At 41.0% G+C, this 26,208-nt stretch overlaps 1 protein-coding gene across 4 annotated transcripts in view; it reads right to left on the bottom strand.

The window, feature by feature from the left end:
- Positions 1-13,136: 13,136 nt before the first annotated feature.
- The window catches only part of RAD54B (RAD54 homolog B (S. cerevisiae)), a 67,025-nt gene continuing 53,953 nt past the window's right edge, over positions 13,137-26,208 (bottom strand). For all 4 annotated transcript variants that reach the window (XM_008630704.2, XM_017730397.1, XM_017730399.1 and 1 more), the window contains 8 exons: positions 24,406-24,613; positions 23,748-23,887; positions 22,869-23,159; positions 21,303-21,478; positions 18,938-19,199; positions 17,452-17,518; positions 16,928-17,128; positions 13,137-14,010 (listed from right to left, as the gene is read on the bottom strand). In XM_008630704.2, coding sequence (XP_008628926.1) covers positions 13,784-14,010; positions 16,928-17,128; positions 17,452-17,518; positions 18,938-19,199; positions 21,303-21,478; positions 22,869-23,159; positions 23,748-23,887; positions 24,406-24,613 — 1,572 coding nt within the window. In that variant the 3' untranslated portion in view covers positions 13,137-13,783. The remainder of the gene's footprint in view (positions 14,011-16,927; positions 17,129-17,451; positions 17,519-18,937; positions 19,200-21,302; positions 21,479-22,868; positions 23,160-23,747; positions 23,888-24,405; positions 24,614-26,208) is intronic.

Genomic DNA, 26,208 nt, shown 5'->3' with positions numbered 1-26,208 from the left:
GTGGACAGAGGTGCAGCCTAGAGCAGACAGAGCCTCTTGTGGGCCTCACAGTTTAAATTTTTCCCTGTGAAGCATTTTGCAATGACTAACTTTTGCCACAACTGCCTTAATGTGTGTTTCTATATGCAAATCTGTCAGCCTGACAAGAGTCCATCACAGCTTTTGGCTTTGAAAACCTCTCTTCTATATCAGCAATGACAGCAAACAGAAGGCGCAACCATCCTGATTAATTAATCCCCACACAGCACCTCCTAGCAACCCAAGGCTGTTATGCTAACACTTCTAGCCGGAGCTTGTAAGTGTATAACTTAACCACATGGGAATGCACTATCTCACTCTCATGAGCTCAGAATGCTTTAAAGAAAACATTACCTACCTCAACGCTTTCTCTGAGATGCCATCAGAGGCTGGACAGACAGCATGACCAACAGACAGTCACAGCAGGCAGGAAGAGAAGGTCTGATACTAAAATACGTAGTTAATTAGCAACTCTTCCATTCTCCCAAAAGGCTGATGAAGCCACACACTCAGGATTTAGCTCTGTGTCCACTACAGCAAACAACAAGGAATTCCAGTGATGATTGGCCTTTTTGCAAGGCACCTAAACCAGTGCATTTGTGTCAGTGAGTTTGCACAGCATTAAGTGCTGATAAACAACTGGAGACGTGCTCATCCAGGATGCAGGGCAGTTCACAACTTCCATGGATTTTTGTCACTCTGACATACATTATCTGTGTGAGATGAGTCATCAGGCTCCATATTCCAACAGCACTGGAGCTTTCACCACTGAAGCTTCTCACATGCATTGGTGAGGGCAATGTTATATCCCACCACTTCCTGCAATATTACATTAAATCCCTCTCCCTGACTTGGCATCAACAGGTTTTTAAGGTGCTGCTTCAGAATGTCTGTAACCTCGTGTTTTTAAAATACATCTTTTACTAGAAAATATTAGTTAAGCAAAGCTAGCAGAGAGAGGCATCTCAGCCATCCTGAAGTAAGAGAAGAAAAGTATCTGTCTCCAGCGTTTACACTTGAGACAAACCAGGAGACTCTGCCACCAATGCTGTTGATTTACCTCCAGTAACTGCTTTACACTGGAATGCACATCCACCTGCAGTGCTGCCCCAGCTACAGGAGGTCAGTTTACATGTTCCTTGCTGAAATTAATTAACATGAGGAGCAGAAATTTATATAGTAATTAATTAGTTTTCAGCATGCCACATTACCAGAAAGCCCAAGAAAGGTTTAAAACCAGTGAATCTCCAGGAAATAAGAGTATACACAGAGACCACTTGAGATTAAGGCTGCTGCCTGGCATCACATACTGGAGCATGAAGTTGCACCTGATAGACTAGGACAACTTTAACAGCTGTAGATTAGCTCTGTGAGCCCAGAGTGGATAAAGGGGTGTCCCAGGAGTCCTCACCCGTATTACCACTGGTTATAAATGGATGATTCTGTTCAAACACTTGCAAGTAATTTTTAAATTCTAGAAATCTGGGGGTTTTTGTTTTGCATTTAAACATAATAAAATGCATTTTATTGTCACTGAACTCTTCTCTGGTAATGAAAGGCATGTCAAAGTGATCTGGGAAATGCTGGCACTCCTCCCTCCAGGCAGCACTGCACTACCTACTTAGGAGACTGGCATGGTTCCTCATCAGGCTTGTCTCCTCTGAGCAGCACATCACATCAGTAGCTAAAACGTCATCTTCTCTTCAGGTCTCCTCTCATACACATTTCTAGCACCAAAAATGTGTGTCTCCCCTCCTAAAAAAGGCAGAGAGACCCTTTATTGAGGATAGCCAGCCAAAAGATTGAGGAAAGTTGTTCTTTCTCAAGTCCAACCACTCACAGCAGCATTAGGTGGAAAACTCAGGGTGGGAGTGGGAAGACATTGGGGCGGGTTTTCACAGGGACTCAGTGGGGTGTCAGAAAGCAGCAGCCGCTGCACCTGGGCTGGGGTCGCACCAGCAGCATCCCCACACAGCCTCCCAGTCCACAGCCATGGCCACAGTGCACTGGGACAGTCCTCAGGAGCTGGGCTGGGGGACAAGGGACTGCTGCCCTTGCTCCAAGGCAGTGCACGATCTTATCAGCACAACTCACCAGCACAGCTGTTGTTCATTGCAAATCACATACTGAATTCTTTCAATCAGACTCCCTAAGGACAAAGGTCCATATGTTTCCTGGCCTGACAAATCATGTGGGAAGCTGGAGGAGGGGGGAGAAATTACTTTGAATATTGCCTGATTGAAAGAGAGCCATTACCCTTCCTACCCTGCCTTACTCTGCCATGCCCAGGGCTGACGTGGGTCTGTCTCCATACCCTGACCTGGGTGCGGATCCTTGCTGGCCATGGCCAGAAGCCAGAGAGGGAACTGGAGAGTGTCAAAGGAGCTCAGCACTGAGAGTGCATTATTTCCAGTCTAAGAAGAACATTTTCTCACGGTAACTTCTCATCTTCCTTCCCAGATCCTGATTTTTTGCTTCCTGACCTATTTCCTTGTAAGAAAGGAGAAAGGAGAGAGAAAGGGTTCCTATTGCAGATGTTCTGCATGGCTCAGTAGAAGTCTGTAGTGGGTCCAGACAGCTCCTGCCTCTCTGGCAACCACCCTCAGCCACACCAAAACAGGACCTGCTGTTGACAGCTGCTGGTAGCAGCCAGGGGCTGGACATTGGGTAATTAATTTTTAACTTTTCATTAAATTAGTCTGTGCATCAGCCCCATTGGCAGAGACTGTCTAAAAGTTGTACTCATTCAAACACAAGCTCTCATCAGTCCCAGCTCCAGGGAGCTCAGCAAGTTCTCACAGGCTTGGGCAAAGCAGAGCAGCACACAGCTTTGGCTAATAATGAACAACCTCTGCAAGGGATTTCTGGTCACCAGAAGTTATCCACCCAGCATACTGCCAGTGAAATGGAAATAGCACCTACTTTGATAGGCAATTATCACTGATGCAAGAGAATGTTTCCCCACATTTTACCAGATTTTTCTCTGTGGCCTTTCTCAGGTGGTTCTTCCTTGGTTCTTACAAATGCACTTCAGATGTCGTCACACTGGAATCAACCCAGGCAGTTTTGGTCTGGATGCTGTAGAAGGTATATCTTAGTGGAACATGTACTGACCACATGGTGAGCACCTGGAGGTAGAATAAAGTGCTCATATCTGAAGAGACTAAACAAGCAAGACACAGTAGTTTCAGATACCTTCCACAGTAGGTCAGCCCCCTGTATCTTGAATTCTGTTCTATTTGCAGCCAAGCACTTCTAAGGTGCAATGGCTCACAGGTAACAGGGAAAAACAGCAGGAGAATGCCAGGCTTGCTTGAACTGACTCTGGGCATATTCATGATTCAACAAAAAAACAAAAGGCCAAACCTGAAGCATTGATCCTCTTCTGCTCAGTTCTTATCCAAGGATTTCAGGAGAAGCGTGGCCTGAAAGAAGTTTTGTGTGTGGTCTCAAGATTTTATTGCCTAACTGTAATGCAGTAAGAATTAATTACGTCCCACAGGACTCTGACTCTCCCAAATGAAACTCCAAGATCCTGGATCCTGATAGAATGATGCAAAGTGGCCAAATTTAGTAATGAATAGAGTTGGGACCTTCCATGGTCTTAACCATCACTGAGGGAAGGTTTGAAGGTTTAATGTCATGATGGAACAACCTCTTCAAACTATTATAAGGCGTAATTTAGAGAAGTGCTCAGGCTGTCTTAAATAACTTACAAGGTCCTACTGACTTCTGCTGGCCCTAGAAATGAAAGAAACAGAGCAGTTCTATGCAGTCATTTCTACTTTTTCCTCTTGGCTTATAACCAAACCTTGGAGAAGGATGCCAGCATCAGTCAGATATGCAGAGACACAGATGCTCTGAAACTCAGTATTATGGCATCAAGCTTTTCAGTGTTCTCCCCATGTTCAGAAACCACAGTCCCAAGCCAGGTGCACAGGCATACTCTGCAGTGCCCGGGGAGAGCTGAGTACCTCAGCTGGGGTCCACAAATGCCTAGAGCATCAGGAGAAAGGAAAGACACGAGGGCCCTTTAATCATGGTGCCAAGTCTTTGACAACTAAACACCGACCTGAGATTATCCTCAGGGAATTTATTCATTCGGGTAGGTGTTTAGTGTGTTTGTCTATCTCACAGCTCAGCCTGCAGCTGCAGAGCGGTTTCAGGACTGAGTTTTTCAGTGCCTATAGCAGCACTACGGCAATACTTAGGTACCCAAATTCCTTTGCTTCTGTAACCCACAGTGTCTGCACTTGTTTCCTGGAGCTGTCAGGTGCCCATGGGCCGGTGTCAGCTGCAGCTTTGAATTACAACTTCTGGTCGTTCCCATCAGTTATCAACCCGCATGGCTGGACTATTCCTCGCCGGGAGGTATGATCCCATCATAACTCAGGACAGAGCCAGTCAGTCACCAGACCAAGGTATCGAGATACCTCACTGATTTCAATGCAGAAACCGAGAGATTGTGCCTTACTGCTGCCTGGAAGGAGCGATCAGATTCACACAAAGTCTGCTTTGTAGCAAAGTCACCTTCCTGGTAACAGGTGCTCCTGATGCATGATTGATCTTTTGTCACCTTTGCCTCGGTGTGTTCCCCGGGCCAGACCCCGTAACCCGGCATTCCCCGGCCAAGGCTCTGCAGCCTCCTCGCTCGCAGCGCTGGGAACGACGGACCGTGAGCAGCTGCTGCCACCCTCAGGTCACCCTCTCAGGAAACCTCGCTTTCTGCCTTTGCTGAAGGCTCTCTAAAACGAAAGGAAATGAAAAGTGAACACCAGAGCTGCCGGATGATAGGACTGTCACAACTTGGCTTGTTGGCATTGCTTCCTGTGGATGCGCCAACAGGTTTAACCTAATATGTTCTATGGAAGAGCAGGAGCAGAGGCACCTCTGACATAAAAGGGCAGAGCAGGAGGACCAGCAGGGCCACAGTCAGAGAATCATAGAATTCTTTGGGTCGGAAAGACCTCCAAGATCATAAATTCCAACTATTAATCTGGCACTGCCAAGTACACCAATAGTCATGTCCCCGAGTGCCACTCCATCACTTTTCCGGGCAGACTGTTCCAGAGCTTGAGTCCCCTCACGGCTGAGTTTCAGGTCCAGGAATGGAGCTGCAGTGCAGACCTGCAGCCAGGGAACAGCACACAGTCCCTCTCTGCTGCATGATGCCTCAGCTCCCCCAAAGCCCTCCCAGCCCAGCACACCTGGGCAGCCAGCCAGGCAACGGCATCCAGCCTGTGGGAACACATAGTTCAAAACAAGCTGTGCCTGCCCCTTCAGCATGATATCTGCAAGGACTGGAACTGCAAGAGGGAAACTGGAAACCAGAACTCAAGAAGGAGGTGGCCTCAAGTCACCTTAATTCCCCACCACCAATGCCCCAGGTAAATCCCCAGCTGAAATTAGACACCCACACCCTTACACTTCTCTTACCCAGCAGCAATTTTGCATTCGCAGCTAGAACCCCTGCAGTGGCCAAAGCTGGACAAAAGCACAGCATCAAGCAATCTTAATTGCTTTTTAACAAGTGTTTTGCTTGCATTTATGCTACCAGGTACCACCTACATCACCTTGTACCAGCTGAGGGGCATAGGCCTTGACACAAATGAGATGAGATGAGATGAGATGAGATGAGATAGCAACAGGGCAGAAAACTGCCAGCGCTGCAAGGCAGGGTATCACTCCAAAGGCAAGCCATACCTCCTTGCTTCCAGAGCTGCTGCACTGCAGCAGGAGTGATGAGCTTGGTGGAGAGAATTTGGCTTATGTCAGTCCTTTGCAGCCAGGGGCTTGGCTTTTACTGCCTAGCCAGTTAAACAAAAAACAACTTGAAGATGGGCAAAATCTTTGGTCTTACTGCTCTCCTACTATACCTGTGGTCTTTTCAGCACTGTGAAAAATACATCTCTGCAATTCTCCTAGGGAGAGGAAAAGAAATTGGCTGAGGATAACTTTCTGCACATCTCAGTGCAGAACTAAATAAGCTGTGTCCTGGGGGAAATTTTATGTCCTCTGGATGATGTATGCTCAAGGTGAATGCTGGTGATTAAGATTTTTCTTGGAAACTTCTTTCCAGAGGTTGCTTGCATGTAGAGGGAAAGCAGAAATTATTTTCCAAACAAGTTTTGTTCATAGGAGTGTCAAGTTCAGCAATATTTTCATCTCCAGCATGTTCTTCCCTTCTAATAATTGTCTGTTGGATTCTGAGACCATCAAGATAATTTCTGGGCTGTGTTTAGGTTTCAAATCAAAGGTGAGATTTCAGAACTTGCAACACTTTAGCAGTTTCTTCAACAGTTTCTCAGACCATTAAAGCTTGCAACATCTTTGGGAGGAGATACACAGATTGCTATTGCTTTCGAGTTACGGTTTTCTTTATTGCACAGCTATGAAAAACAACACAGTTTGTCAGTGGCTAGACAAAGAGTAGAGTCATTGCTAAAACCATCTTGAGGAAAGCTAGTGCTACAATTTCAAGTGGCTCTCAGGTTTAGGCAATCTTCCACTCTTCATCTGCACGGCGCAGGCTCCTTGGTTAACTCTGGCTTCTGGGAGCTGCCAACACACAGTAAGAGACCCCACAACTCTTTCCAGGCTGCTGATTTCATACTGGTCATATTGAGTGTTCCTCCACAAAGCAGGATTCCTGAATTCTTTCATCACATCAGGTTTTAAAATCTCACTGTTCCTGAGCAGATTCTTTTATTCTACATCTATCACAGGTTTCAGATCCCAAGGAGCTCTTGACAACAGTCAGTGACCACTAGCCAGTCCCAGGCCTCGCAGATCTGTATGTTCTCCATATTCCTAATACAGTCAAGGAGATTACTGACATTGGAAGGAGCCTTTGGAAGTCCTCTAGTTTAACCTTCTACTGAGAAAAGGACCAACTTCAATATTAGACCAGGTTACTTGGGATTTTGTTTCAGACTGGTTTTGAAAACTGCTAAGGACAGAACTTCCACAGCCTTCTGGGAGGCCTCTTTCAATGTTAATCTCTTCTGCTGTGTGGAGTGGTGGTTATTATTTATTATTCTTATTATATCCAGTCAGATTTTCTCCTTCTACAGTCAATAACTGTCTCCTCTCACTCTTTTGCTGTGCACCTCTTTCAGAGTTCAGATCCACCTTCTCTCGAAACCCAAGGTCGGATTACTGATTTCCCCCATATACAGCCAAGTGTTGCATGGAATTTGGCTGATTTATCTTCACACCACTGCTATCTGATTAAGAGTTCCTAACCACACTTATGAGGTGGAGCACAGATACTAAAGACAGCAATTAAAAGTCACAGAATCACAGAATAAGCTGAGTTGGAAGTGAGCATTGAGATCAGTGAGTCCAACTCCCAGCCCTGCACAGGACCATCTCCAAGAGTCATACCTTGTACCTGAGAGTGTTGTCCACTTTTTGAACTCCAGGCTTGGTGCTGTGACCACTTCCCTGGGGAGCCTGTTCCTGTGCCCAACCACCCTCTGGGTAAAGAACCTCTTCCTAATACCAACCTAAACCTCCCCTCACTCAGCTTCAGGCCATTCCCTCGGGTCCTGTCACTGGTCACCAGACAGATCAGTGTCTGTCCCTCCTCTTCCCCTCACAAGGAAGTTGCAGACTGGTGAGGTCTCCCCACAGTCTCCTCTTCTCCAGGCTGAACAGACCAAGTGACCTCAGCTTCTCCTCATACAGCTTCCCCTCAAGGCCCTTCACCATCTTTGTTGCACTCCTTTGGATGCTCTCTAGTACTTTAGTATCTTTCTTATATTGTGCTGACCAAGACTTTGGCTAATTTGGAATGACCACTATGAAGTTATAGCAGATTTCTGTATATGTAGAAAATACCAATTACATCCACATCAGCTGCAACACAACTTATTCCCAGGTTGCTGTCCATCCTCTTAGCTGGATGAAGCAAAGAAATAGAATACGTGTTCACACAAGGCTTCAGTCTGATGCATATGTAAAAGGGCATTAAATGTCCACAAGGCAACACTAATCCCGAGCATCCGCGGCTTGCAAAACGGTATCTGCGTCCTTTAAGAGGTCATGCTGCAATGAAGGTTGCAAACTTTTTCAGCTGGATTATACTTTCAAATTGCAAGTGATTCACAAATCAATAGCAGAGAAGTCAATGACTCCAAAAGCTTACAGACATGAGCTGAGAGGAAACAATTGCTTTGACAGGGGCTCCACAGATGTATTGGGTCCGAGTAGGAAGATTTTGGCAGCAGGGGGGGTCCAGGTGCGGCTTCTGTGAGAAGCTGCTTAAAGCTTCCTCCATGTCTGATAGAGCCAATGCCAGCTGGCTCCAAGACAGACCCACAGCTGGCCAGGGCTCAGTCACTCAGGAATGGTGGTGAGACCTTTGGGACAATGTGTTTAAGGGGGGGGAGGGGGCAGAAAGGAAGGGTCTGGAAATGTGGAACAGCAGCTGGAGGAGAGGAGTGAGAGCATGTGAGAGAAACAGTGGCAGAGAGGATGAGGACGAGGTGTTCCAGGTGCCAGAGCTGAGGCTCCCCTGCAACCCATGGTACAGAGCATGGAGGTCCACAGTGGAGCAGAGATCCACCTGCAGCCTCTGGAGGACCCCACGCCAGAGCAGGTTGATACCTGAAGGAGGCTGTGACCCCATGGAAAGCCCACGTTGGAGCAGGCCCCTGGCAGGACCTGTGGCCCCATGGAGAGAGGAGCCCATGTGGAACAGGTTTGCTGGCAGGACTTGTGACCCTGCAGGGGACCAGCACTGGAGCAGCCTGTTCCTGAAGGACTGTACCCCATGGAAGGGACCCACTCTGAAGAAGTTTGTGAAGAACTGCAGCCTATGGGAAGGACTCACACTGGAGGAGTTTGTGGAGGACTGTCTCTCATGGGAGAGACCCCACGCTGAAACAGGAGCAGAGTGTGAGTGTGTCCCTGAAAAAGGAGTGGCAGAGACAACCTGTGATGAACTGACTGCAATCCTCATTCCCTGTCCTCCTGCTGGGATGGAGAAGGGAGAGAAAACTGGGGGTGAAGTTGAGCCCGGGAGAACTGAGGGTGTGGAAAGTTGTTTTATTTCTCATTATCCTATTTGGAATTTGAATAGCAATAAATTAAATTGATTTCCCCGAGTCAAGTATGTTTTGCCCATGATGGCAATCAGTGAGTGATTTCTCCCTGTCCTTATCTCAACCTGTGAACATTTTGTCATATTTTCACACCCCTGTCCAGGTGAGGAGGGGAGTGACAGAGCAGCTTTGGTGGGCCCCTGGTGTCCAGTCAGGGTTAACCAACCACAGTGAGCATTTGCTGAAAGCAGAATGGTGAGACCAGGAATCATGGAGTCCATTACAGCACCTGCAGGAAAGCACTCCCATTCATTTCACCCAACTCAATCCTTCTTTCTGTTTAGTAGCGGTATCTGGCTCCAACCTTGATTTTTTTTTTTTACCTTTCATCCCCACACATCCTGCTCAGTCAGCAGGACACCATTTAAGCCTTTGTTTGCCCAGTCTTGGTCCTCCCTCCTATCATCTCCTTGCTTCTCTTAGTCCCCTCTACTTTCTTTTCTCTCTCCATGACAACCCTGATCCCACAGGTTTCCTTATCCCATACCACCTTGGCTGTAGTGTTACTGCAGTGAGTGACATGGTTCTTTTTTCCTCCTGGAGGTGCATGGGGTGGCTGATTTAGGACATGGACGAGACAGTTCCTTGCTGTCAACGGCGGCACTGTGCCCTGCCCAGCAGAGAACAACTGGAATCAAGAATTGCAGAAAGAGTCTCTTGAAACAACTCTGGTCAGACTGCATTTAGTCACTCTGTGGGACACGGGGCATTCAGGGCCTGATCACTGGTAAAAGCTCTGAGGGAATGCAGATTGCTCAAACTGGTAACACTTTGCAGTTCTGAGTCTCATAAAAGCCTAGGGTAGAAGAAATCGGGACATTTTAGCTGCTCAAAAGAAAGAATATTCCTACTGCCTGTTTTTTTGCAAATATTTATAAACTGGTGCAGAAACTAAAGGGAACAGTGAAAAACATGCTAGTGCAGAAGCCATGCCTTTTCCTCCTATTTTTTCCCACCTCTATTTTAAGTCCTAATCCAAAATATGAAGGCAAGAAGGCATTTCAGCAGAAGGGCTTCCAGTTCTGGAATAAGGACAAAACAAAGTGTTTTCTCCTACTCAGTCTTAGGAACAGATCAGATATTTTTGCTGTAGGTTTTGATGCAACACAAACATAAATCAGCCTGGCAGAACAAAACTGATGGGGGAAAAATTTAGTCCAAAGAGGAAAAGTAGCAAAGGAAAGAGGAAAGTGGTGCGTAGCAGGAAGTGCTGGCCAGCTTTTGCATTAGGAAGTACTGTTAACCCCTTCTACATTTGTAGTACATGTATCAAATGTGACATTAGCATGAATAACACACAAAGGTTCATCTACTTAACTCATTGCTTTGGGAATTGAATTTAGATCTCAAGTCTGCAAAGTTTTGCATAAGCCTTGACGCCTGCGCAGCTCTCTGTTGACTCAATGAGGCTGTGGAGACCTGTCTGCCCAAACCACCTACAGGCTGAAAACCCCATCAAAGGCAACATGTTACAGGTGGAGGGAGGAAATTTCAGACTGCACTTCTATTGTTGGGCAAACGTATCCCTCCAAAGGAACCTTGAAAAGTCAAGGGTCAAGTGGGAACTCACGCTCTAGAAAACTAAAACCTGGGCCAAGGTAGTGATATGTGAAGAGAAGGAAAAGATCTATGACTAACTGACAGAAAACACCCAAAAAGCTAGTTCACAGGGGCCCAGGCTTTTGTCAGAGTGCCTGACATTTTGCCTACTTGGAAGGAAATTAATTAGAGGAGAATGAAGAGCATATGTTGTCAAGTGGGTGTAAATCAAACTAAGCAAACAAAGGAGTACAGGGAGAACTCAAGCTGACATCAAGGCTGAGACAAGAAAAGGCTGGAAGAAGCAACAGCCACAGAGGCTTTTAGATGGACATATTTCCTTCAAATCTGCTTGTATTTCCACATGTTGATGAAAAGCTGGGAGAAAGGTAGCAGCAACCAATGTATCTGAGAAGGGACATTTCTAGCACAATACTCTCAAGTCGGTTGCAGTGTTCAGGATTACTTACCTGGTCCCAACTGGTGCTGCTTGTACAAACACATACGGCCTCTCAAGAGTGGAACACTGCATCACACATTCGAAGTCCTGTGAGTAGCTATGCCTAAAAAAGCGGTCTTGCTTTAGTACTAAGGAAAAGCACACAAGGCCTCGTTTAAAACCATTTTCAATTCAGCTTATTCCTCAGTTACTCTATAAAGCCCAAAGTGCTTTTTCTCATTGTTCTTTATAGCCTTCCCAGATCTTCTAGCCACAAACACGTCATTTATTTAAGCCACACATAAACAATCACAATTTACGTCAACTTTTCATTCAATGGAAAGCATATGAAAGAACTACTTTCCTTCTGTGTGTTACTTGCCTGCAAGGGCTGGAGCATGCCTTTCCAAATTCCTGGTGGTAACCCCAAGCAGTTGTCAAAGCTTGTTCCATATTTGGCATTTTAAGAACTTCCCATGAGTTTTTTCCATTACAGAATCATTCAGTCACTGTTTGGCACCTCTCTGTACCAGATGACAAGTGAAAGAACTTTATGACCTCAGAAAAAGGCAGACCCTTAACTGGACTTGATGTCAACCTCTTGTCAGAGTGCAAGACACATCTATGGCAGTTGCCATACAAACCTGTACAACACCCAAGTGAATGGAGTTGTAATTCAGTTTGCTATTCTGCAAGTGAATAATCATAAGGAGTCACCATCTCAATGACGAGAAAACCTGTGCCAAGATGGTTAAAAGCTGAATCAACAAAAACAGTCATATGAAACCAGTTAAAAAAAACTTTGCTGCAGTATACAGAAATAAATAAAACACCACTCCTTCTGCTTTTTAAAATCAGGGTTGGTCTCAGGCAGGAACATGCAGTACACTTGTCTCCCTGGCAGCATGCCCTGTAACAGAAGTAATTGAAATTCTCCAAAATCCCCTCCTCCCATCTAAGACCTGGCAAGGAATAAACACAATATTGATTACTGTATCTGAGGACTGGCTTACAGGCCTCCCTGCCCAGTGTGATTCAGAGACCTGCAGTAGCCATTCTAAGATTAGCAGACCATTCTCTAAAGAGCAAGCCTTCCTGATCTCTCTTCTGACAGGGTGAGCACTCCTCCCTGCACCACTGGTGCAAACCAGCTCAAATCAGTGTTATTCCAGGGAGTGCCCTACAACAGTCTCAGCTCAGATGTAGCACACCCTGACCTGATAACCCTCAACACCTTGTCCTTGCTAAGCGAAATCCTCACAGCAAATAGGCACCACAGCAGCTGGATAAGCATGGCCACCACACCACCACACACCTGGTGAAGAACAGGCTCTTTAGCAGCCAACCTAAAATGTTAAAGATTCAAACTACCTATTAGCATAATTCTAATTATTACCAAGAACACAACATGCATGCCAAAAAGATGTTCAGAATTTATGACTTTCTCAATAATTCTCTCACTTCGGTCTTCATTATTTCCTGGTGTCATCCAGCATTAGAGTCAAAGGCAACTCAAAAAACCCTCTGAAATAAATATGGATGACAAATAGAGGTCAGTGCACATGGCTTTCAAGTACCAAAACTGCATTAAAATGCATGGAAAATGTCTGATGATGGGTTAGGATGGGCTGTGACTTCATTGACAGTCTAGTGAAAGATGGAGTACTAACAATAACACAGACAATAATTTTAAATGTTTTCTGAATTTTGGTTGGGCTTTTAGGCTCTGTTGCCACAGATACCAAATATCATCATGTGACACAATGCAGGATTATGACAATGGAGCCCTCTTCTTGCTCAAGGTCTTTCAAATTCTGTAAGTTTGCAGTATTTCTGAAAATTATCCATTCTTCTGCTCTTGTGGGCCTTTCAAAGTACTTCACCTAAAAACTACAAGCTGATTTCGAATGCTTGTGTCTTCAAAGAAGGGAAATACAGTCATTAAAGAATATAACATAAAAATGCTCAGTACTTCAGTGTTTGGCAAGATGCACCCTTAAAGGAGTTAACAAAATGAAGATAATACCATGCTATGTATGTCTGAGAAATAAAGTTTATTTTCCCAAGTAAAAGCAATAGGAGAATTTCAGAATATTTTGACACAGTATCAAGACGTTGCCTCAGATTTTTGGACATTAGTAACTATTGCTCTGAAATTCATTAAATTGTAAATTCAAGGGAAAAAAACATCTACCTTGTTATAAAGCTGCATTTATACAGATAGATAACTTCTCATTGTTACAGCAAAAATCCAACCAGAGTCTTGTTAACAAGACATGGATATACATGCATATACATGCATATAGCATGACTAATTTATAAAATTCAGCTGAAGAGTTGCCAGCTTTACAAGCCATAAATCATTATGATCAAATGAAAACTACAAACCAAAGCAGACTTACAGTAGGAATGTGCATAAAAACAATCTTATTAGTTATGATATCACAGGAATAGAACACTGGAAAGCAAAGTTAGTTTTAAAAATCTGTATTATAATTACAGCAAGTATGATTAATTTAGTAATAACTGTAACTTTGTGTAAACACCAAGAATCACATTTACCCAGAAATCTCAAGGGAAACACACAAAACATAACTGGGCAAAAAGAACAATAGGTAACTGCACACCAGTTGTTTACAAGGCCTATGACAAGGAGGATGCAAGTGGTAGAGAAAGACACTTAAGTTTTATTAGGTGGGGAAGTAGAATTGGTTACATTCTGGAAAATGAAAGAAACATTCTCTTTTATCCTTTCAAGGAAAGGATCAGCAAGAGTCTGATGTTGCCCAGAGAAATGCTTCCACTGCATCAACTGTGACATGGAAAGTGGTTTCTTTGAACTAGGCTTCCCATGGTTTTGTTCAAGCTGGCAGCTTCTAGATATGGGAGGCTCTTCTGAGGAAGTATCTGAAAAAAATGATGCAGTAGACTAATCAGAGAAAACTAGGACAGAAAATTTCAGTGTGAATCAATAAGACAGTTGGTGATAACAAATGAGCACATATAATCATTCTGTATCAACAAAACCCAAACATATATCCACAGTAAGAGGGGGAAGGCTGTTTCTTGCTCAGTGATTGAGGTTATCAAAATCACCATATGCTAGCATAAAGACAAATCCTTTTATACATGGATGGGAAAGAAAATATCTTATCTGGCAATTTCCTTTCTTCTGTCTTCCTAATTCTGTGACATTTGGCCTGCTCCCATTCTTTAAGTAAATCTGAATCTAGATGTATGTTGCAGCAAAATTCACTCTAGTTTCAATTTCTTCCCAGAGGAATCACTCCAGCCAGCTAAGTATAGTTTGAGTAGCAGTTTAATTGACTCAGCACACTAGATCTGTACACTCTGTACATCCAGATTATGCCAAGTTGTTCAGTATACACAATACTGTATATCACAGTAAGGAAAAGACTATTGCTGTGAAGCACAGAGAGATTAATTCATTTTTAACGTAGGATCCTAAAGCTCCAAATAGTATCAGGTCATTGCAGTGCACATCACACATTGATGGTTTTATGATTCATCTGATGCATGGGATACATGAAGAAATAATTTTGTATGGAAAAAAATTGCATCATTACTGTTACTGGTTTAAAACTTGTCACCAAATATTTTCATAGCAGTATTATGTGCTTTTTAGGAAAGACCAGTGATGTGAGCAGCATGACTCAGAGTATTCCTGAGTTTTTTAAAGTTTCTGAGAGCCCATAAAGACTCATATACACAAAACTTTCCTTTTGACTGACATATGACATTTGAAGTACATTTGAAATATATTTTTTTACTGGCCAGATGAAAATTTAGAATGGATGCATTTACAGACTCTGCATTCCTAACTCCTAAAGTACCCTATGATCAAGTAAAACAATAGGCTTACAGCTTTGTAGCTGATCTGAAGGCCAGCAGAATAGCAAGCAACCCATCAGTATGACCCATGCACAGGAAATTTCCTCCTTTCAAGTTTTCTAAAGAAGACCCTAGTGTGAATGGACCACAGGAGATGATGGTTGTGAGACCTGTATTACATTGTTTGGCTCCTTTTTAGTTTATCTTTTGAATCATACTTGCTAGATACGGAGGAGACAAATCAGTGAAATTCTTGGCTTGTCTGTGCAGCAGAATCTACCCCCAATAACCTGGAATCTGGTTCCTTGATGCACTAATTTGACAGTTTTCTGTTCTAAGGAAAGGCAAAGAGACCTTTGCAGAGGTATCTGCATTCTGGGGTGATCAAACATGAGACCATGACTCAGAACAATTTGACTGGGGAGGCAGTGAGACAGCTTGTCCTCTGCTCTTTAGGAAACCAAACCTTCCCCTCACTCAATCATTACCACCACTTAAGTCTAATAATGGCCTTCAGGCTTTTCCTTGATTTACTGCCAAAGGGTTTTGTTCACTGGGACCAGGACCTACCCTTGAAAAAGTCACAGAATCCCAGAGGCCAATGTTGTGGTTGAATTGATAGAACCAATGTGTGTTCAAAGCATAAGGTAAGAAGTCAAGATGTTAAGACAATTGCAAGCTGCTAAATAAAAATATAAGCACCAGTGTTCATCACAGCAGAAACACAAATATTCTCTGGATTTCTGCACTCCAGGAGCCACACCTGCCTCACTGCATACAACTGGGAAAATGTGGCTAACATTTAACACAAAAGGTGCCTTTCCCACACAGATCCTGTAATAGTACCTAAGTGGAGGATGGCAAATTTACAAGATTACTTATGCAGAAACAGAATGTCTAATTTTTCAATCATTAAAGAAAGATACAAAGATGATTTAATCAGCATATGGAGCAAAAATAAAGAAGATAATCAAATTCTTATGGCTACAGAAGCCCTGTGCTATCACTAGCCATGTCCTCCCCATTTTGGGTAGATTAATATGAGAAAGAAGCACAAGTCTAACCTATTACCTGGGAACATGCAAACCATCAAGCAAAATAGTAGTGGGTCTGCATTACTTCTTTTCTTGCTCCTGTCTATTGAGAACACACACTCTTGCACCCACTTCTGGAGTTCTTTTTATTGAGGTTTCTGTGTGCATTTAGACTACATCAGTATTGGTACCACACTATCACACCTGTAAATAATGTACATGGATATTTCATGCCCCAAAAAAGAAATATATCCAGGCAATAGAAATGGATAAGATGCAAACATAACTTATGATCATTTATTTTTTTAAATCCTGTTCCTAACTTAAACCTATATACCTGTACACAGCAAGGTATGAAAACAACTTTGATATGCCAAAAGAACATGAGACAGGTTCCTACAGAAAGGATAGATGTGAATATTTGCTACTTGGCTTTACAATTGCCAGGAAGTCTTCCAGCATGTCTCAACTATTTTAATCATCGTGCATCAGCTTTAGTTAACAGCTCAGAAATGAAGGCTTATATACAGAGAGTTGGCACAGACTTTCACCTGGTATAGCTGTCCTCAGATAAACTGCTTTATAACTTGACTGGGTAACCTTACCAGGTTTTCATTACTGTCCTTGAATATTTTGAAGCAAAATACCATATTGTGCCATTCGGTTGTAACAAATCATTAGTTGACTTGCACATAGCTAATTCAAGGACTTAAGAGGCATGATAAATGAACTAGTTGTTACTGCAAGGAATTAATCTTTCTTCACCTCATTTCGTGAAGGACTCCTATGGATTAGATAAATCGGCCACTACATGGAAGATTCCATAATGAACCCCTCCAATCCTCTTTTACTGAGCATCAAAGTTTTCTCCAGAGATAGACCATATATTAAGAATGGATTCCTCAGCAGTGGCTAGAGATAATGAAAAACAAACTCACTTTGATGGTCAATCTTTCCCATACAGTCACACTCAAGCAAGTCATGAGTAACACAGCTGGAATCTTCATGAAGAGTAAAGAGATTTTTAAGCTCCTCAATAGAAAAATGTGTGTGTTCAGATGTCTTGGAAAGGTCTACAACTGCCCCAGAAAGGTCTTGTTTGCTGATCTGTCTTTGATAAATCTTTTCTTCTATTGAGCCTGTATTGAAAAGAAAAACAGATAAACTGGGATAATTTTTGACCAGTATTTACAAAGAAGCCAAATCCATTTCTTCATAACAATATACATAGGAGATGTTAAATCACTATTCTCAGTTATTTAAGAAAAAGCAAACCAAAGGCAAGTGAATCAATGTGATGTCTCCATCTTAACTGAACTCAGAACAAATATATATTTTTAAAGAACAAATAATACGTATTTTTAAAGAACAAATTATTTCCAAAAACACTCTCCCCCCTTTCTTTTATGGACAAAATGTCAACATCTGTCTCACTCTGAGTAAGTTGAGCACCATCTCTGACCTGTGGTTAGCAGCCTGTAGATATGAACAGTATGTTTCTGACCATCTCTCCACACTCTAGCCATTGCCTGAGAAAAGCAAGATGAAGAGCATTAACAGCCTGCTATACAAGGATACTTTAACTAAAGCTTGTAGCCTTCACTGATTGAATTACCAGTTCTGCTCACTTGTTCAAAGAGATGTTGTCTGGATAATGCATTCCTCAATAACTCTCTGTGATTGTGTAAGTTTTCTGGTATTAATTGTAAACAGTTTTGAAAATATAATTTACTTTCTGCCATTTACGCTTCTCTACCTTTCTGTATACTAAAGTAGGAAAGTAGGTGTTTCAATTGTGTAAGTTTTCTGGTATTAATTGTAAACTATTTTGAAAATATAATTTACTTTCTGCCATTTATGCTTCCCTACCTTTCTATATACTAAAGTAGGAAAGCAGGTATTTCAATTATTTCCTGAAAGAAATCCTCTCTTCATATTTGTTTTCCAACCATTAACAACTATTTAATATTTCAGGAATATTGATCATTCTCCCCCATCTCCAAAATTGGTTTTTTTGCTACAATACATCTTTAAAAGTGACTTTCACATTTATTTCGAAATTCTAAAAATGGTTGTTTGCGCCTCCTTTATTTCTTAAACAAACAAAATGTAAAACTGAGTGCTGCTAGATGATCTCTTTTTTCTGAAAATGATTGGGTTACACCCACATACTCGGTACAAACACACACAACACAGTTTGCAGTCCCTGGCAAGCTGCAGCAATTCTGTCTGATTTAGCACTTTTTCAAGCAACAAGACAAGTGACCACATGAGGGTACTGATTCACCCTGGGAAGAGGAGTAAGGCCAAGAATCAGAGCTTATTTCAGGTATTAAGGACACAGCATTACTCTACAATAAAAAGTTTCTTACTGAGTTCAAAAAAAGATTTTTTAATTGTTATTTTTTAAGGACTATTTTAACTGAAGAGTCTTACGCCAACTAAACAATCCCTCGAGGCCAACAGTGCCTTTACAAGAATAGCGCAGCATTGGCTCTCTTTTCTTTCTTTTGGCATCACTGCCATGTGATTTTCTCATTCTTGCCATTCTGATCAGAGTCTCTCCCTTTTTCTCAGGGATTGCAAATCAACAGCAACATTTGCTATGCAATCTAATCCCATTTTCCTTTTCCTTTTAGAAACACAGCAACTCTCCAGATAAAAAAGACATCAAGAGACAAAGAAGATACGTGACTCACTCCTCCAAAGAAGCCAGAATTTAATCTTTTTATTTTTCACTGCAAGAGAGCTTCTAATGATCCCAAGATATATAATAAGACAGAGAAATATTTCTTCTTTTCTTAGAAAGTTTTCCCTCATTATTGTACTTGTCCAGATACTGTGTGATAATTGGTAGCAGGAAGACATGTAAAGCCAGGCAATTCAAAATCAGTCAAGAGTTCATTTGGTGCCCATCCCAACCCACACATACACAGTTGTTATCAGACCTGAATATCTGTAGCTGGATTCCAATCGATATCATACAGGATCAAATGAGATGCTCCAACCAGGTTCAGTCCTACTCCACCAGCCTTTGAACTCAGCAAAAAGATAAAAGCTGGGCTGAATTTACTGTTAAAAGTATCGACAATATGTTGTCTCTGGGAGACAGGAGTATGTCCATCAAGTCTAGTATAGGAGTATCCATAACGTTTGCATACGTCTTGTAATACGTTTAATGTCTGAGTGTAATTGGATACCAACACGACTCTGTCAAACAGTAGAACAAAGTCATCATCCTAAACCTTGGTAAAATTAAAGTTCAATAACAAATTACTGAAAACATCTAAGAAAATAAAAGTGAAAAATTATACATCAACCCAAGGTTACTTTTTCTATTAAATAAAACATTTCCTATTAATTAGAAGCACATACTAGATCTGGATGCCTTATACCTACTGTCAAGCATTCAAATGTTAAATAATTAATGCCTCCCTTTGCAACAGAATTTGGCATAATGCACAGATTGCAGGCATTCAGAACCAATCACCAAGATTTTTTTTTTAAATCTCTGTTTATACAAAATAACTGTTGTTAAGACAGCATTTGCAGAGGATGTTGTAGGAGCTAATAAATAACATATAAATATCTCTACTTACTGATAAAGCTACTATGAATTTCTACAGAAAAACTTACAAAATTCTAACAAAAATCATAATGAAAGTCAAGTAGGAAAGCAGAGATTCTTTCCTGCATTTTATGGCTGAAAAGAATGGGGATGAAGACTAGTGAAAGATAGACACTGGGGTTTTTTAGAAAGCAAAATCAGTCTGATACCTTACACTAATACCAAGCTATGTTGGTCTATTTTCTCTGAAATTTTGCCTAAATAGGTTTCAAAGGTCTGAAAATCTAGAATTGCTATCCTCCCAGATACTGAGGATGATTCTACTAAGTAGACAAATATCTTATGAATTTAAGCCATAAGTAAAAGAATAGAGCATTTTCGGCCAGATCTCATTTGGAGGTCTTTTGTAATCTAAACTAAATGTAATACATTTCATTATTTTTTTTAAATAATTTTGATTAAAAACAAGTTCTGAAGAACTAGACTAATAATTTCAGGGGAAAATGAAAATATTAACATTTTAGAAGTGGCTTAGAATATTTTTATTATTACACTTTACAACTGAACTACATCCATGACTTGTTTGTAAAGACTTTGCAAGACTTTTTTTTGTCAATCAACACAACATTCACACCTTTGTTTTCACTCAAAAACAGAATATAAATTTCAGGTTAGGACTGGAACTGAGTCTGTATATTGCAAAAACTATTTAGTACCAATGAAAGCAGAGAAACCAAAGAAAAATAAACATGAACTGCACTGAATTAAAGCAACAAAACTTAAAGGCATGAAGTAATGCCTCAACTCAACAGTTCCTAAAGCACTGCTACAGGGAGACGCGCATTTTTCTGACATCCCTGGTTTCACTGACCTACACAAAACAAGGCCAGTACATTTAGCTATTCAGCTGACATTCGTTTCAATGGATGCTAAGTATATAAACTCCAGCAACAGGCTCAACTTTCTGATTTGCAAAAAGAGAATATCTTCATATTCCATTACATCAGTGTCAAGAGAGCTGCTGTTACTTCCCACTACTGAATTACAGTGTGTGCTATTTAAGCATGAGTTGAAATAAAAGTTAAAAGTTAAATACTTCTGGAATAGCTGGGCTTTAAGGCATGAGTCCATAAAAAATTGTCCTGGGGCACCAGGTCATGTGAGATTCCCACAAATCAGCAATCGCACAGAAATTAATCATGTGCATCCTATTACCCCATAATAAACAGAAGATTTCCTACATGTCAGTGGCATTTACCACAGGGGAAATTCGGGCATGTTCATCTGTTGAGAGTGGCTGCCCTGAACTTTAGAAAAGGCAGCAAGCAGTGAGCAGTTAAGCATAACTAAAGAGGAAATAACTTACAATCTAGTAATGAAAATATTTTAGTGCAATTTAATAGATTAACACATCTTCTCAAGAAGATACAAAGCATTGGAAAGCCTCTGCAAGTACAGGATGCAGCACAAGGGCGGTAGCAAACTATCTTACTTGCTTTACAGTGTAAAAAATACAAGTATCTCTATCTGGAAAAAATATGAAGAGCATCTTTAAAAATTATGTCAAATTCTAGTTCATAATTTAACAAGAAAGCCAGGAGTACAATGCATAAATTAATTTGGCACCCCTGCAAACAGCTGCAATACCTTTATTTTGAATGTTACACTCCCCTGTATTTGAAAAGCAAATCAATATCCAGAAGGTCACTCCCATTACCTCCCTTCTACCTTTCTTTCACACTTGCCTTTCAGAAGAGTTGAGCTCATGGATTGCTGCTAACAACTTCACCAGCACCTGCAATTTTCCTGAATCAGTTTCAGAGAAAGTGTCCAAAGTGTAACCTTGTGGGAAGACATCTGTTACACCTTCATAGAGGCTGGACTCATCATAGTCCTCAGACATAGGATCATGGCTTTTTTCCTATTGAAAATAAAAGGATTAAAATTCCATATCCCCTCTAACATAATTCTTTTAAAGATTGCTATATTTTTATCACAAAGACAAAAGGAGGCATAAAAAGCTGCCATAAAGCAATATATTATGTCGGCATGAGCATGACAACCTCCCAACACTGGATTGAAAGCAAAGTTTTAAAACAGTTATAGTGTTTATTTTAGTTTACACCCTTGTCCTGGGGTGACTCAGTCACCCTCTAATCTAAGACATTGTTTGCAGCTAAGTAGAAAGTTGAAATACTTAAAACTGAAAAATGTGTACACCTTCTCTAATTAAACAACCTCACAAATGTATTTCCACAGTAAAGACATATCTAAACCTTAGGAATGAGAAGAAGATCAATACACTGTTTATTCTTTCTAAATCCCATAGTATCTTATTATGAAACTTCCCAATCATTCACTCTGTTTAGGAAAATATTGTCATTAAGATTCAGTTATACCACTGGAAATGAAGAAAAGCTAGCAAGCAAAACCAATAAAATAGCAGAAATATAGGTAATATTTTGCTGTACTTAGAAAATCAATGTTCCACAAGGAGGAAAAAGCCAGACTACTCAAATGCCAAAACCACAACGGCAATAAATGACTTGCACATACAGTCCTTTCCATCCCTATATTTAATAAAGGCTCGTGGTTTTGCATATGAAAAGTTTCTAATGCTTATAATACTATGAAGTAAAGGCAATGAACTTTACTTCTCAGTGTTGAAAGTCACAGGGATACTGTACTGTGGATATTCCACCAAAGTGATGAAGTACGTCTTTTAAGAAAGATTTACATTTCCACTCACTTTACTTGGACATCAGCTAGAGGCCATGGAAGTTACTATTACCAAGTTCTAACTATCATACTAATTACCTATAGGAATAAGAACATTTCTATATATACAGTCCCAGGAGAAGTGGTAATGGAGATATCTAGTATCACAGACATCTCGAGCCTGCAGCTCCCAGTGTCATTAAGTTTGAAAAAGTGAAATTATCATGTGGACAGGGAGGTTTCAGAGAAACCAGTAGACAAAGTACATACAGTAATCTCTACTTAACAGTGTTCTTTGTAGAAATCACATTTATATGTATTTTTACAAATATTCAGAGTCAAGGTTAAGAGGGAAAATACATTAAGAAAGAGAAAACAGCATAAGGCAATAGGAAACTGGTGAGATACCTTCCCTGACTACATTAAGATTTATTAACATTTGTGCTTTTGAAAGCAGACTTCCTAGAGCAAGTTGTATATGAGAGTATGGAAATGACCTTAAGCAACATGCACATTGACCATAACACAGTTTTAGTGACCTGTGTCTGCTGAAATGGCTAATTGCAGGCACACACCCCCATGCAAATATATACCTTTATAGCTTTAAAGAGAAGACATGGATGATTGCAAAGTTTTTTCAAAGCACCTATACACATTAGGTGAGGACTATTTTCTAGTCTGCCTTGTAGACAGGATGTAATAACATGAGAACTAAGCAGTTTTCGATACAATTCAAGTTGCAGCGCTGTTGGTCGGCAGAAGATTATGCTCTCCTTTTTGGGGGGCAGAAATTTGTTTATAACCTCCTGTGTTCTTCTTAGAATAAAGAGTCTAGTGAGGCGTGTGAGTTCTGCTGCTCTTTTTACTCCTAATTCCTTTTCCTCCTAAAAGAACAAAGCACAAAATTAATTATAATCTTGTATTTCATCAGAACAATGTTCTGTATAATTTTAATTAGGTATTTAAATAACAATTTAAAAGTATGATACCACTTTTTGACATGGCACTGTAACGACCAATTCTTCTTCAGTCAGTACCACTGCATTAGCTTAGTTCTATGTCTGGTTTCTAAAGTCTTAAACAAAGGAAAATAATGTCCCAGACAACATCCAAAGCTTGAATTATATTCTAGAATTTCTTGAGATGCAGTGAACGCATGCAGACCTCGCAGTACTGCAGAGAAACTAAGAATGAATGAAGGAAGTATTGTCACATGGCAATGCACATGGCATTTCCAGGAATGCAGGTGCTGGAAGCACAATTGTTGACTGATAATTAATAGGCAGCCGAAATGAGGTGATTTTAACATGTGTGTACTCCTGCTCCCTTTGGAAAACAAGTGACTTTATGTCAAATAGGAAGGTGAAAAGCTTCAGCTACTATTAGCAGTCCCGAGCTTCACTTTACTCTAGAGAATGCAAATTTCACTTTACTATGGATTTTCTTCTATAACTGGAGTTTTAACCAAATACCTCTGTTGCTGAAGGTTCTCTAGATCTGACAATTGGTTCCTCATATATCTTTCTATACGTGGATAGAGAACCGAGTATTCCTGGATTCACAAACTCTATTAATGCATAAAATTCTTGCAAGTCATTTTGGATCGGAGTACCTCGAAAAAGAAAAAAAAATTCTGGAATTGGTAATTTTTTCTTTGATGGAAGTACATTGAATGCAGGGTTTAATGTTGAGAATGCATCTTGAAAACAGATGTTTTGTTTCAATGTGAATTACTCTGAGTCCTGAATTGATCTAAAACTTTACCAGGAACAACAAGATACTGTACTCCTAACCAAACAGACTGCACATCTAATTGTTCTGACAAAAGAATTTTAAAAGTCAAGTTCTAAATCAATTTTATTAAATAACTACAATGAAAACATTGAGTGTATGCAGAGTCCTGACTCCCTTACAGAAGATCCAAGCTCCTTGCTTGCCCCTGAAGAATGACAAATTTTGCTTTTATGTTAAAAAAGATTGGGAATAACCTGTTTTTACAAGACACGAGATTTCTTCATTTAATACCCATTTCAAAAATTCCCATTGATCGCCTGCTGAATATCTTTTTCTTTTACCCCAACCTAGCACTATCAACATAAAAAAATATTCAAAGTAACTATAGATACTAACCGGTAAGGATAATTCTCCTCTCACAAGACAGACTAGTAAGGGCTGTAGTTGTCTTAATAGTGCTATTTTTCAGACGATGTCCTTCGTCACAGATTAGGAGGTTAAATTCTACAGCCTGAATTTGATCCAAAGATCGCAGCAGCATCTCGTAACTGATTATCATAACTGAATAAAGTGGAGAACCGATGAATTCTTCTACTTTGTGGTCCTGCAGGCATAAAGGAAAATACATCATCCAACTATTTCTTTGGAGATCACATCCTTAAAAATCATCACATTCCTTAAAAATCCAGTAACTATAGAAATTTCTTCTTGCATGACACAAGGTATTTACTATCTCCTTCATGACTTCGGATTATTGATTCTTTCCTAATTTTCAAAGGAAATCTGATACAGCAATTTAGAGTTTTACCACCTCATTAAGAGAAAATTTATTATTCTTTTAAGCCTTCAAATCCTCGGAGACACATTACCATGAAGGTGAAAAGCAGGGAGCTCCTGTGACAGCTTCCCAGTGCTGGCATTTGGGTGAGCTTCAAATGAATAATTAAAGCCAAGATAATGGAGAGACACAGGTAGCTCCTTGTATATTCCCTTTGGATCTCAGCCTGGTAAAGTCCAGTGGGAAGTTACCACATTGTACCAGAATTCCCTTTGTAGTTTTTAATTGAATATTATATCATTGAATATGATATTATATTGATATTATTTAACCTAATGAATAGGTTCTAGGTATCAGATTGTAGAAGAGCAGAGTTCAGGTTGCTCAGAGCTCAGTTGGGAAGGATTCTGCAGGAAGCTTTCATGGAGGCCAAAGGAACTCACAAGTGCTGGGAGTTTTTCAAGAATGCTCTTCTGGAAGCATGAAAACAGTTCATCCCATTTGAAGATAAGAGAAACAGGTGAAGCAAGAGACCCCCTTGTCTTAACTGTTAGCTTCTGAGTCAAAATCAAAAGCAAAGTGTAGCAGCGATGAAAATGTGGATAAATACCTCTTGAGACCTACAAGGGCATTGCCAGGGCCTGCAGAGATGCAGGCAGAAAAGCAAAAGCTCAGCTAGAAATTAATTCAGCCAGAGACATCAAAAACTGCAAGAAACGGTTCTTCAGGTATATAAAAAACAAGCAGAAACAGAAGGAAAATATTGGCCCACCAATAAACAGGAGAGGTGAATTAGTCACACCACATTCTTTATCTCTGTCTTCACCAGCAGTGCTGGGTTCCCTGCCCAGGGAACAAAAATCCAGGCTGATGCAAATACAGACCCACCAGCATCAGTGAAGAGTGGGGGGTGAGCTATTACAGGAGCTTGACCCCTATGGATTAATGGGCCCTGGCATTGCCCAGTGGTGTTAAGAGAGCTGACTGACATCATTGCAAGGCCACTCTGCATAACCTTTGGAGAAGTCAAAGGAGAGCAGGGAATGTCCCAGAGGACTGGAAGGATAATATCACCCCCATCTAAAAGTAGGGCTTAAAGGAGGAACTTAAAATTATAGAATGAATCTTTATGGGAGCTCTCACTGATGCCTTTTCCTGGTCTTTAAAACCAAGAGTCAAACGTGGTTAAAAGGGAAAAAGGGATTTTACCTTGGTATTTATTTTAAGGATCCTTAGATGCACTACGTCCAGGTTGAATGCACCGAAATGCACACTGTAATGCACACCCACAACAGATCTGGTATAACATTATAGGTCTTACTAATTAGCATACCTATCAAAGATTCCCCAATGACAGGCTCGAGTGAGCCCCTCCTCCCCAAGGAACCTTCCTCTGGATGGTTCTATTTTATGTTCTGGAG

Source organism: Corvus brachyrhynchos, unplaced genomic scaffold (genome assembly GCF_000691975.1).
Source record: "Corvus brachyrhynchos isolate BGI_N302 unplaced genomic scaffold, ASM69197v1 scaffold302, whole genome shotgun sequence".
NCBI lineage: Eukaryota > Metazoa > Chordata > Aves > Passeriformes > Corvidae > Corvus > Corvus brachyrhynchos.
The sequence above is the reverse complement of the archived record's forward strand: the minus strand, read 5'-3'. Positions and strand labels throughout refer to the sequence as shown.